At 34.5% G+C, this 12,907-nt stretch overlaps 2 protein-coding genes across 2 annotated transcripts; one reads left to right on the top strand and one right to left on the bottom strand.

Annotated features, from left to right (window-relative positions):
* Positions 1-213: 213 nt before the first annotated feature.
* LOC128182346 (RRP12-like protein) lies at positions 214-6,056 on the bottom strand. Its single transcript, XM_052850942.1, has 12 exons — positions 5,982-6,056; positions 5,454-5,559; positions 5,134-5,241; positions 4,820-4,977; positions 4,609-4,700; positions 4,203-4,361; positions 3,732-3,892; positions 2,940-3,047; positions 2,466-2,545; positions 2,303-2,369; positions 946-1,111; positions 214-673 (listed from the first exon to the last, which is right to left on the bottom strand). Exons 2-12 carry the CDS (start codon positions 5,491-5,493, stop codon positions 583-585), a joined length of 1,230 nt encoding a protein of 409 aa, XP_052706902.1. The 5' UTR covers positions 5,494-5,559; positions 5,982-6,056; the 3' UTR covers positions 214-582.
* A 4,037-nt stretch (positions 6,057-10,093) lies between these two features.
* Positions 10,094-11,629, top strand: LOC128180650 (tripartite motif-containing protein 55-like). Its single transcript, XM_052848788.1, has one exon. It carries the CDS (start codon positions 10,094-10,096, stop codon positions 11,627-11,629), a length of 1,536 nt encoding a protein of 511 aa, XP_052704748.1.
* The last annotated feature ends 1,278 nt before the right edge of the window (positions 11,630-12,907 follow it).

Below are 12,907 nucleotides of genomic sequence, written 5' to 3'. Positions count from 1 at the left end.
CAACTTCATGTATTTAATCAATAATTAATACAAAACAAAACGTACATGTATTCCTGTCTCTTTTTGTGTGAAATAATTGCGCAAGCAACTTTAACTGTACAAAAGTATAAACAAAGAAATAAAAAGATTTATGTGCAGAGAAAGAAGACCGAGTCCTACACAGCATTTAAACAAAATCCATGATTATTTTCTTCAATATTCTATTTTTTTAAAAAATGTTTTATTTTCAACAGTCCATAAGAAAAATTCTGTAGGGCTAACTCACTCCATATGACCATTAGTGCATGTTAATGTTATTTTCCTTATACATGTATCATTTAAATATCATAACTTTAATACAATTCAATCTTCTTTTTCTTTCCACGTCAAATGGCGATTTTTTAAATGGAACAATTACCAACATCAACGTTTTTTTAAAGTTTACAACTTAATTGTTCAGAATGTGGAGTCCACACGTCTTGAATCAAGAATGCAAGAATACATATACTGAACAACGCAGCACCTTGCTTAGATAGTCAATGAACACGGAACCAACAGAAAACAACCCAGTAATAACACAGCGTGTGGAGGTTTAAATACGAATCACATCTTCTTCTTCTTAGCTCCCTTCTTAGCCCCCTTTTTTGCTCCTTTCACTAGATTTGTAAATCGACCAGTCATCTTTGCCTTTTTTCTAAAAAAAACCAACAAAAAAATAAACTCTATATTAAATCTGAACAGCTGACATAAACAATTAATATTAGTAATCAAGTGAAAATGCTCACGAAAGCTTAAAAAGTTACCAACCATATATCTAATGTAATTTTACAATGCTAATACATGCATAAGACGAGAGTTTGTCTTTATCAATTGCCAGTATCAAGGAAAAATTTATCAGATTTCTTGAGTATATTGAATGTAATAATTCAATGGTCATTCCATGCCTTGGAGCATCAAGTGTTTTACCTCTTGTTGAGAGCTTGGAATTTGAGTGGGAGGTAGACATAGGGGTCCGGCTTGCCCGTCTTTTTGATGTCCCCTCCTGCTTTCTTGGCTCTGTACTCAATGGCAGGGTCATGAGGAGCAGACCGCTTGGCCTCCACAATCTGTCTGTGTATGCCTCCACCTCCAGCTAAAGAAAATAAGATCACTCTTAACTTGGAATAGATATTCACAAAATACTACTCAATCATTAAAAATAACAGAGTGGACTACTTTTGACTTTTGTTACTATGTAACTATGATGTTGTCAGATGTTTGTTTGTAATGAAAATATTTTATAGGATGACTGTACTTAGCGCCAGGTTTTGGACCCTTTTCAATTGCTTCAGTTGCGTTCATTTCTTATTATCACTATTGTTAAATTTTTAAAAGAGTCTAGTCAATTTCCAACATCAATAATGATTTTAGACTGTGATACAATAAGTTCATTCAATGTTTTTCTCATTTAATACAACTTTCAAAAAATGGAGAATTTTCGCTTATCTGCCCTTGATCAAACATAAGATTAATTAAATATGCATGAGAGGTGGAGCTGACTTTATCAGAATGGTACTAAAATTAGACTAGCATGAATAACAATACCATGTATACAATTTATGTGATCACTCTTTCACCACAACCCTAGCTATTCTATATGGCACAAGTATACATGTACTATTTATTATCTTTTCAACAATTAGGCAACGCCTATGTTAGCACAGAAGACTTTAAATCAATGCTTGACAACTTAACCTTAACAAAAACATTGTCCTAGTTACATGTAGCACATAACATGCTACATTACATGTCACTTGATATAATTTTGTATTCACAAAGTTATCTGAGGTGAGAAATCACGTGGTGAATAATAATACATGTATTCAACATGCATCAGCCATAGGTTACAACAGGGAAAGCAAAAGTAAGAAGAAGCAGTTTTTTTTCTCATTTAAACCATGAGCACATGTTTGTCTATTAATCTCCCTTTGACATAACTTTGATAATGCAAATATACAACTACTGTTAAATGGAGAACAATAGACAAATGTGCACTGACTATATATGAAGTCAGTATAAAAGTTGGCGTCCTCATCGTATGGAGATTAAAGAAATCGTGATGACCCCCGCCTACTCATACTTGGTAACAGCATACTTTTATTTAACGCAATTACGTAAAGTTGCAGTTTAGATGTTGACCATTTCTGCTATTCAAAGAAAAAATCTTCTTTTAAAAGTAAATTTTCTCGCAAATATCGCATGTCCTTAAGTGCAGTCATCCTTTATTTGGTTTAGATAATAAAATGATGATGGCATTAGTTGGGAGATCCACACGATACGTTACCTTTATATTTGGGTGCCGGCCCTTCTTCGTCAGATCCCAAATCCTCAACCTTCCTCTTCTTGGTTTTCTGTTACAAGAATGACATGTAAGAAGATACATATAAGACAGGAGATAATTTCTTCTGCAGTCAGCACTTTTGTGATAAACTGATTTCATTATTTACCTTAACATTCCCTGCACCTTGCTCAATGGCATTCAATAAGTCATCTAACTCCTCATCATCACCTGCCATTTTCTCAGGTTCTGCAATAAAATTTAATGATAATAAAAACTGTATTTAAATTAATCAGAATATTACACAGATATCTGCATCTAATGTAGAAATACTTTTTGGCAAAAACCAGTAGAAGTCTATCATATATTAAATAGCATGGATCAAATTTTCCTATTCATGAACAACTCTTTAAGAAGGGGGTGTTAGAAGATAGTCCCTGATTTTATTTCATTCTAACATGCTGTATAATTCTATACACCTATAAACATGATAAAAAGTTTGTGTGACCCTGATTTTATTTATTCTTTCATATATCTCGAGACTCCAGTGAACATGATAAAGAGTATGTGTGACCCTGATCTTATCTTATTTTGTCACTATTTCTTGCACCCAACAAGAGCCTACGTGACCCTGATTTTTTACCTTCCTCGTCACTCGACTCAGTAATGATCAGGTGTCCATCAGGAGCTGTCTTAAACTCCGCTTCCTTCTTCTTTGTCTTTTGTTCTCTCTTTTCTCCTGGCTTTGTAACTATCAATGAAATGTTGCAAACATCAATGACAGCCTTCAACTCTTTTTCAAAATCACGTGCAATTAAATCAATGTCCACTTAAACATCAACATGGATCAAAATTGTCGTAATTAATTACAAGGATTTGATATTTATTTCATTCAATCAATCCTTAAAGTAAATCTTACATGAACAAGAGATGTTTGTGAAACACTTATGCCCCCCCCCCCCTTGAAAACATCCACAAAGAAAATGAACGTAAACTGCAAATATTTGGAATTTTTCTATGTCCAAGGACCATAACTCTGTCGAAAATTGCTCTATCACACCAAAATCAAACTTGACCTCGATTTTATAAAGATAAACCTGTATACAAAATTTCATTTCAATTGCAAATAACTGGAATTTTTCTACGTCAAAGAGCCATAACTCTGTCAAAAATAGTTCGATCCTACCCAATATCGAACTTGACCTAGATATTATCATGATAAACCTGTATAATAAATTTCATTTCAATATGTTCATCCTCTGCGAAGAAATTGAATGGAAACTGTTGGTGGACCGACTGACTCACAGACAGACAGCAGCAGAGCAATACGCCCTCCTTTCTAGTAAAGAACTTGCCTCATTTTATTTATACCATTTTTCCCAAACCCGTAACACAATACACCCCGACCCCCTTAAAATGGAGCATTTCCTTTAACTTATCAAAACTTTCTTGGATGCACTGGGGTCCAGGAAGTCCATGATGTCCCCTCCTTCTTGTAGCCAGGCCAGTTTAGCCTGAGTTCTGTCCCTTGGTTTGCCTGCCCCCTTCTTCTCTCCTTCTTCCTCAGAGTCAGTGTCCCTCAGAAGCTCATCCATGCTGTTGGAATTCAAAGAGATTGAGAGAAATCTTGATGGAGTTAACATTGATGAACTGGACACACTTATAAAGTGTTCACATTAATTTTAAATTATCCTTATTCTATACAGTTATAGCTTTTTCATGAGATTGATACATGTTTTTAAAGTAAGGTTTATACATTTTTTATTTTTAGCACAGTAAGGTTTATAAGCATCAGATTTATTATAGAATTTTTAACATGATCATTTAATAAAATTTGACCAATCAAACGCTGAGGAAAAATAAAACATTTAATACATAAGATAACATGTATACATGCACAAAATACCTCTCTGGCTGGGACTTGAAGTGCTCCTGATCACTCTCTTCCTCCGACTCCTCCTCTTTTTCCTTCTTCTTCTTCTTCTTCGCTCTCTCCTGGGTCTTCTTTATGTTTACCAACACCTTGTGAATACTTGGTGGTGAGAGGCCAAAGATTGCCTCATACCTGGAACCAGTTATTAATTTAAGAATATAGTTGTTACATGTACTAAACTACAAAATCGATCTATATATCTACTGCATTAAAATAATTCTCCATTACAAAACATGCCATTCCATGCTTTTAAGCTTTTGCACATTATTCCAATGGAGCCTCATTGTAGTTGGTTTAACTAGCATAAATGTACATGTATGTAATAGTACGGTACACATTTTAAGTGTTTAAGGAAAGTGATAACAAATCCAAATTTTACCCAAATTTCTTGATAAGTTTGGCATAAATTTCCTTGGCTTTAAACCTGAAGTGATGTTTGCAATCCTCTTTCTGTGATACAAGACTAGACATCTAGGAAAGAGGAAAAATACAACAGTGATTCATTCAAATCAGCCAGTGCATATCTGAACATTGACACATTAAATAACATTAAGATTAACTTGATATTTAGTTCCAAGAGCCAAGCTTACAATTTGTTTTAAGTGTGGTGCCAGCACAGTGTCTGGGTAGGCAGAGAGAAGGACCTTCATGAAGCCCAGAGCTGCTTTGACCACTTCTCTCGTCTTGGACGTCAGTAAAATACACAAGTTCTCCACGATTGTCTCCAGTAACGAGGAACTGATGGAGGCTGTAGACAGCAACATTTTAAAGTTAACAACAATGTCTTGATGCAAAATGATAAAACTCATGGCAACCAAATTTTAATAAGTGAAAGATACAATTGCAGCAGGAACAAGATCAGTATGCAATATATTTTTAATTGTACACTACATCAGCCACTGACCTTTGAACTCGTAGAGAATGCGGGTGAGAGCCAGCAGGGTGAAGCTGACCATCTGAGGGGAACCCCCAAGTCCTGCCATCACCATCTGGAAATAATCCTCTAGGGCACCTGTTCATGAGAAAGCACTTGTTATTGAGGAGTAAGGACACCTGTCACTTACAATAAAATGAAAACTAGTTACACACAGAAAGAAACAAATCTGTTACAAAACTGGTTACTAGGTATTTGTTGATGGATTACTTGTCTTAAGTAAATCTACAACATGAAATTCATTTCTAAGCTCTAAATATATGCTTAAAGAAACCAACTGAACATAATACCGTTTTCATCTTTATTCCATCGTATCTTGGCACGGCCCATCTCCACCAACAGAAGGTATGAAGCAGAGCGAGCCTTCTCTCCTATCTCTTTGGTGCACAGAATTGTCTGTGAAAATATCAATGGAAAAGTAAGAAGATAATACATTGCACAATATATGTAGTACGTGGCCCTAAAATGTACACAGTTTGTAGAGAAATACATGTACAACAATGTGCAGTTATTCTCCAAGATTGCCTGTCCTCAAAATTTTCATTATAAAATGCATCCTTTTCTACAAATATAAACAATTACATAAACCTTTTTCCTGAATTTTTAAAAATGTTTATCAAAAGAAAAAAATTATTTCTCTATCAATGTAAAATCTTTATATTATATCTATATACAGGTGTACAGGTATTCATTGACCATTACCATAATGTCAATACAGATATACATTACACTTCATTTCACATCACAGCTTAGACTCCCTTACATTGGTTAGGCAGGTTTCTATTGGAGACCATTACCTTAATGATATTGACATTTACCTCTGGTACAACAGCTAACAAGAAGTCCTTCTGCTCTTCTGACAATAACTTGAATATATTGATTAACCAGCGCAGACGAGGCTAGAAAAGATACAAAGTACTCTTAATTTAACCTTGAAGTTCATTTTGTTTCTTTATGAGAAAACACTAGACCAAGCTTAAAATTAATACTTGTACATCTAAAGAAAGTGAGCACGAGAGACAGAGAAAGAACATTAGAGAGTTCTATATAAAAAACATGTACATGTATTTGTCCTCTCTTTATTTTGACGAATTCACCAACACTTACAATGGACCGCTCAGAATATTTACAGTATCAGTAGCATAATAAGTTTCAGTTAAATGCCAACTGCAGGAGACAATTCAACTTTAAATTTAGTATTTAAACAGAATATTATAAGCATTGAGTCATCAACCCTGTTAAGAGAATGTTAAAGCTCTCTTATAAGAGAGTTAATGCACCTAAAACAAGAAAGAGCAGATGACACAATGATCAAACCCAAATATTTGTCTTCCTCTCAAACTCAGCAACAAAGCTTGCTTCAGGGTTTGAACCAATTAGTTCTTCTCAAATCGGAGGTTTCTCAAAAGTTTTTTTTCGTAATTTACTGAAACAAACTAATCTATCATTGGCAAATAGGTTTCCGCTCAACTTCACATTTCAGATTTATCTAAAAAAATCTAGCTACAATATATTTTCCCCCATAAATTACCTGAGAAAAAATATGAGTTTCTTGAAAAATTTGAGCTTAAAAAACCCCAGACATCTCATCGTCCCCCTTGTTCTTGTTGATGAGCTTCCTGAGGCCAGATATGACCTCCACCCGCAGGTCTTCTCCCTCACTGGAAAACAACAGCACAATCATTATGTATAACCTGTATGAGGTCTGTGGGTTTACTGCAGTTTGAGGATGTATTACCTATGTGTGGGCTGTTTGTTTAGTTACAGTTTGAGGTATATATTACATAAGTTACATTGTGAGGTTGTATTACCTGTATGAAGTTGTATGTGTGAGTTTGTATTACCTATGTGAGGTTTTCCTACCAGTTTGAGGTGTGTAACCATTGTGTGGTTGTTACCTGTGTGAGGTTGTTTGCCTGATGTTGTTTTACCTTTGTGTGGTTGTGTTACCTATGTGGGTTTGCTATCTTTGTAAGGTTGTATTACCTATGTGAGGTTGTAATACATGTGAAAGGTTGTGTTACCTGTTTGTGGTTGTTTTATCTGTGTAATGTTGTGTTACTTGTTTGATGTTGTGTTAAATGTTTGAGGCATGTAACCTGTGTGTGGTTTTGTTACTTGTGTGAGGTTGTGCTACCTGTGTGAGGTATGTTACTGATGTGAGGTTGTTTCCTGTGTGACGTTGTATTATCTGAGGTTGTGTTACCTGTGTGTGGTTGTGTTACTTGTGTAAGGTTGTGTTACCTGTGTGAGGTTGTGTTACCTGTGTAAGGTCTGTGGGTTGGTTACAGAAACCAGGTAGTAGGGACCAGATCTGCCTCTGTAGAGCGCCGTAAGACTTGCACACCACTTGGTTACCAGTGGACTTCGCCTCAAGAGCCGTCGAAGCAAAATACATCAAAAACTGAAAATACATCCTTTCTAAAATTATTCCATATTTTTTTTTTAAAAACACCAAACAACCAATCACAAACAATTAAAATAAAAGATTTCAACAATCACAGCCCAGATTTCCAAACACAAACTAGCTATAGAGAATAGAAGCAATTTTTACTGTTAAACCTAATCAGAATTGATTATGTGTAGAAACCATAACATTTATCTATATATATAATGACATTGTAGTATTCTTTGACCAACTAAACATATTAAATAGACTTGATACCTTTTCAATGCACACAGAAGAACCTTACATCTTTTCTTGAGTTTAGCAGCCAGGGGGAGAAAGTAGGTCGTAAAGAACCCTAACTCTGTGTTTCCTACATTGTCTCTGATTACTGGAATCAACCAGCTGCGAGGAGAGGTGTAGTCATCACTGAAATAAACAACAGACAAAATCTTACGGACGAACGATAACTCCAGGTTATGAAAATCCCGAATAGTAGGTAAAAAAGTAATTCATGTGAAACTTTTTTTATATGCTTAATTAAGGTTGAATAACGCACCAGGAAAAAGTCACTCAAATTAACAGTAAATTATTTTATTGTGAAAGATATAATGATAAATAAACTGTAAATTTGTGAAATAAACGACAAATTTGCAGTTTGGGAATAAAAAATGAATATTTAACAAAAAAATCAATGCAGTATGTAACAACAAAAGCCCCTGCGGTAACCGAACTCTGGATGTACGGATAACAAGCCCGACACTTATCCACTCGGCTATGTACATGTAGTAAGTTAGTACATGTTACCGTCGATAAAACCCTTTTGATAAAACGAAATATCGTGTCGATCAGAGGTCAGCAATTTTGTCATGATGTGTTATTCCACCTTAAATACCTTTATTCAAATGTATCTATTATAGCCTATCTGGGATATTTTATTAAACCAAGCATCTTTCATGAAACTTGAAAACTATATTTTGAGATTTTTTCAACGGAAATTCTTGTGCATATTCATGACTCATTTTAAAACCAAGCTGAATATTGCAAATTTCTGTAAACAAAATGAATAAAACTGAGTAAACTCTTTATCATACAGTGCAGGAACGCCGTATGAAATAATCATATGAGCATGGAGATTTGTATGCCTTTAGTTTAAGTAACATCCGTTGGAGGTACCATAAAAGAAGGGAGGAATTTGACCTGTGACGTAGAAGGTCATGAAAGCAATTGCAATTGCAATAGGCTCTTCCGCCCACTGAAATTGAAACCAAAGATTTTTGTAGATGCTTAGTTTATGGCTATTCCAAATTTTTAGACCATGCCAATTTTAAGGCCAGATCATGCCAATGGGGCCAGGCCATGTTTTAGAGTATGCCACATTGTCGAATCGATAATGCACATGTCAAATTTTAAAAGATATCGCCGACTAACCGGAGCCCGCCACACTGAATTGAAGTGATTGTTTGTGTGGAGTAACATTGAGTAAGTTCAGCAGTTACTACGTAATTTAATTATCATGTAATTGTCTTGTTTAGCAGTTGTGACTGTGTATCTTATGTTTTTATAACTTTAAGCGAAATAAGCAAATAATAGAACCCCCTGATTTAACATTTTTTCCTCCCTATTCTTTAATTTGTTATCATAGTGATCATTCATGCACGTGTGGTGCATGCTAATTATATTTAGTAATGATCACAACATATATCACAATTTGATAATATGCATGATGTTTGCATATTTCAACGAACCTTATATCAATAGATTGACAGTACTGTATCAACGGGACAATCTTGTCTAGTCAAATCAATTCTGAACGGTAAAACTTAGTAACACTGCACAGTACGCGCGAGCGTGTGTGTGCCTGTGTAACATATTATTTTAACAAAAACGTATATTTGACCAAAAAAATTGTATTAATCGAGACAATGCACTGATGTGTTTCTTTATAAAGAAAGAAAAATGTTTTTATATATTTTTTTACAATGTGTTACTTCTCACAGGAAATATTGACCGAAATTCTGAACTTAAAAATATAGCAAATGCTACCTGTATCAGTTTTACTATGCCTACCCATTCTTATGCCTCACATTTAAATCAAACAGGTAGTTGACTACACACGTAAATACCTTATTCTTGATGGAGCTATAGATAATGAATAACCGTTGCAAATGTTCTACAATTGATTCGATTATTGAATGACAATACATATTTAAAGGTCTGGTCCACTTGTTTAAAAAAAGAAGCCTTGAAGTCTTTTATTCTGGATTACTCAACTACCATCAATATTTGTATGTTTAATTGAATGTAAATAAAAAAGGAATATCTGCACCAACAATGTAAATTTTCCAATAGAAAATTAAATATTTACGTGCACTCCATTTTGTCTTTTCTAGACTCATATTACCCTGGTAGAGAACAGAGTATCAAAATATGGAGCCCCAATATAGCGCCCAGGATGTTGTACGCTGCGCCCTGTGTCAAAACTCTGTAGGCACGATGTACTGTGAAGTCTGTCTTACCAATTTATGTAAAGACTGCGTTGAGATGCATTTTTCTGATTCCTCTAAAGCTCATAAAGTGGTGCCACTCAAACAAAACATGACTACTCTAAATAATCCCAAGTGTAAAAAACACCCCGCTAAACAATGCGAACTCCATTGTGAACAATGTGACACTCCTATTTGTGCACTGTGTATTTCCTCAGAAGAACATGTAGATCATTCATTAGTTGATATATTTAAGATCATTGAAAGAAAAAAGGAATCCGTAAAGAGAGACTTGCAAGAATTAGAAAAGTCCATTTTACCTCGATATCAAGAAATTGCAGCCAACATTCAAGATCAGAGAGTTGATTTAAGTACAAACTCCATGGAATTGACCAAAACTCTTAATGAAAGAAAAGATGACTGGTACAGAGAAATCGACTCTATTGTAAAGGATTTACAATCTGATATAGATAAAATGGCAGTGGAAATCAAGACTGTCTTAGATAAACAAGAAGACGAATTGACAACAAGCATTTCACTAGTTATGGAGAGTATAGGTGAATTAAAAAAAATATTGGACTCTAAAGATGTCTGCATTGTGTCAGAGTACAAATCCAAGAACTATAATTACAGAAGAATGTCTCCTAAACCCAAAATAACCTTACCAAGATTCACGTGTCAAATGATACACAGAGACCAGCTATTTGAACAATTTGGTTCCTTTTCAAAAGTGTCTTTTACAACTGAAAAGCACGATCCTTTACCAGATATGTCACTGCAAGTTGATCCCGATGTTTTCACACAAATAGACACACAGTATGAAGATCTTTGTAGCGTGGCGTGTTTGAATGACAAAAAAGTATGGACAAGCGGCGAGGGAAAAATTATAAAACTGTTCAACCTCAAAGGAGAACTAATGAACACGATTAAAACAAAGTCAGGTAATGCGCCTTCGGATATAGCTGTGACAAGGCATGGGGATCTTGTTTATACTGATCACAGTGATAGAAGTCTGAATTTGGTTAAGAATATGCAGGTAAAAGAAATGATCCGACTAAGGGGATGGAGACCTCGCAATGTATGTAGAACCAGCTGCAGTGACCTCCTGGTTGTCATGGACAGTGACGATGATGAACAAACAAAAGTTGTGCGTTACTCTGATATCTCAACAGAATTGATGATGAAACAATGCATACAGTATAACGACAAAGGACAACCTCTCTTTTCATATGGTGGCACTAAATTTATTAGTGAGAACAGGAATTTAGATATTTGTGTGTCTGACAATAATGCCCTTGCAGTCATAGTGGTCAATCAGGCCGGAGAATTTAGGTTTAAATACATTGGTTCTCCTTCTACTACCGATGAATCATTTACACCACGCGGCATCGCCACAGATAGCCAGAGTCGGATCCTTATAGCAGACTTTGAAAACGACCGCATCCACGTCCTAGATCTAGACGGACAGCTCCTTCGCTTTATTGATTGTCTTTTTTTATTTGCTCCATTAGGAATATCTGTGGATAGCAGAGATAACCTTTTTGTAGCTGAAAATAGCACGGGTCAAGTTAAGAAGGTCCAATATTGCCTGTAAGAAATGTCTACAATTCCTTACAAAGTTCTATTTAAACAAGAAAAACTGTCAATATGATAGCAACCAATTTTTTGTTTGTGTGAACAGTACATATATTTATGTAATCTTTTTGTTGACCATAATTTGATTAACACTTACGAAAGACAATCCTGACCCGAAATAATCGTGATCACAATCTTGTGACAGATATGTGCATGTCTAAACAATTGAACTGCAAATAACTTACTATCTTGAAAACTGCAGGAGGAGTTATCTTGATAAATGATACACCCAGTGTGCAATTATGTAAAATTTCACAAAATAAAAATACAAGTAATCTATATATCTTGCATATATGTACAATGGAACTGCAAAACAAAATGGGTATTCTCTTGAAAACTGTAGTAGGAGTTACCAGAACATATCCATATGGGGTATTCTTTATGAAACATTTTGTATCAAACAAAGTTCAACATGTGGTATTTTTAGCAAAAACTATCGACAATTAAAATCAAAGTAAAATGTACGTCTAAAATATGTGTACGAATGGTCTGCAAAACAAAAACATCCTATTTGAAAACAGTAGGAGGAGATTTACCGACAAAATGGCACCCTATAAGCTTTATTATGCCAACAAATTACTACGTTGAATACCTAGTATATATATACCAACAAATTGCTAAGTTGAATAGCTAGTATTTTTTGCATATTGAGTTATCAATAATCAAATTTGTGCACGATGATTTTAAAAGTCATTACTATAAAACGCATTTTCTACAGGGCAATACTTTTAGCAAATTGTAAAGATTAAACCATAATGATTTAATTATAAGATAGTTCCTACATAATTTTACAAGAGCATTTTGAAAAGTGATAAAGTGTACAAGTTTACTTTTAATTCTTTCCTGTAAAATTTTACAATAATAGGCTTTCATAATAGCATGATTTACATTCTGAATATGAAGAAAGATTAGAAATTAAGCCAGTTGCCAGAAATGAGGTTCTGCATAAGTTAAGACTATGTCTGCAATAGCTTTTCGATTAATTACATGTACATTCTTTTTATATCTAGATCAACATAGTAAAAGTACCTGTATTCCATTAAGATAGGAAATACTGATAAGATACAAACCACAAAAAAGTTTTTAAAATGTTGAATAATTATTAAGCAGTATTTTCATATGTGCATTCCATATATGCATTAATATTGTCCATCAAATTTAATGTTGACCCTGATTTCTTTTTTAGGTCAACGTAATATCATTCTTTTCTTTTTATATTACTGCTGAATTGTGGGAA

Source organism: Crassostrea angulata, chromosome 4 (genome assembly GCF_025612915.1).
Source record: "Crassostrea angulata isolate pt1a10 chromosome 4, ASM2561291v2, whole genome shotgun sequence".
Taxonomy (NCBI): Eukaryota; Metazoa; Mollusca; class Bivalvia; order Ostreida; family Ostreidae; genus Magallana; species Magallana angulata.
The sequence above is the reverse complement of the archived record's forward strand: the minus strand, read 5'-3'. Positions and strand labels throughout refer to the sequence as shown.

Coding starts and splice junctions, on each gene's coding strand:
- LOC128182346 (XM_052850942.1), bottom strand. CDS start 5,493: ATGGGCCGTGCCAAGATACGATGGAATAAAGATGAAAACG. Junction 3,048..3,731: donor ATCCAAGAAAGTTTTGATAA/GTTAAAGGAAAT, acceptor TTTCATTGATAG/TTACAAAGCCAGGAGAAAAG. Junction 674..945: donor TTCCAAGCTCTCAACAAGAG/GTAAAACACTTG, acceptor GGTTTTTTTTAG/AAAAAAGGCAAAGATGACTG.
- LOC128180650 (XM_052848788.1), top strand. CDS start 10,094: ATGCATTTTTCTGATTCCTCTAAAGCTCATAAAGTGGTGCCACTCAAA.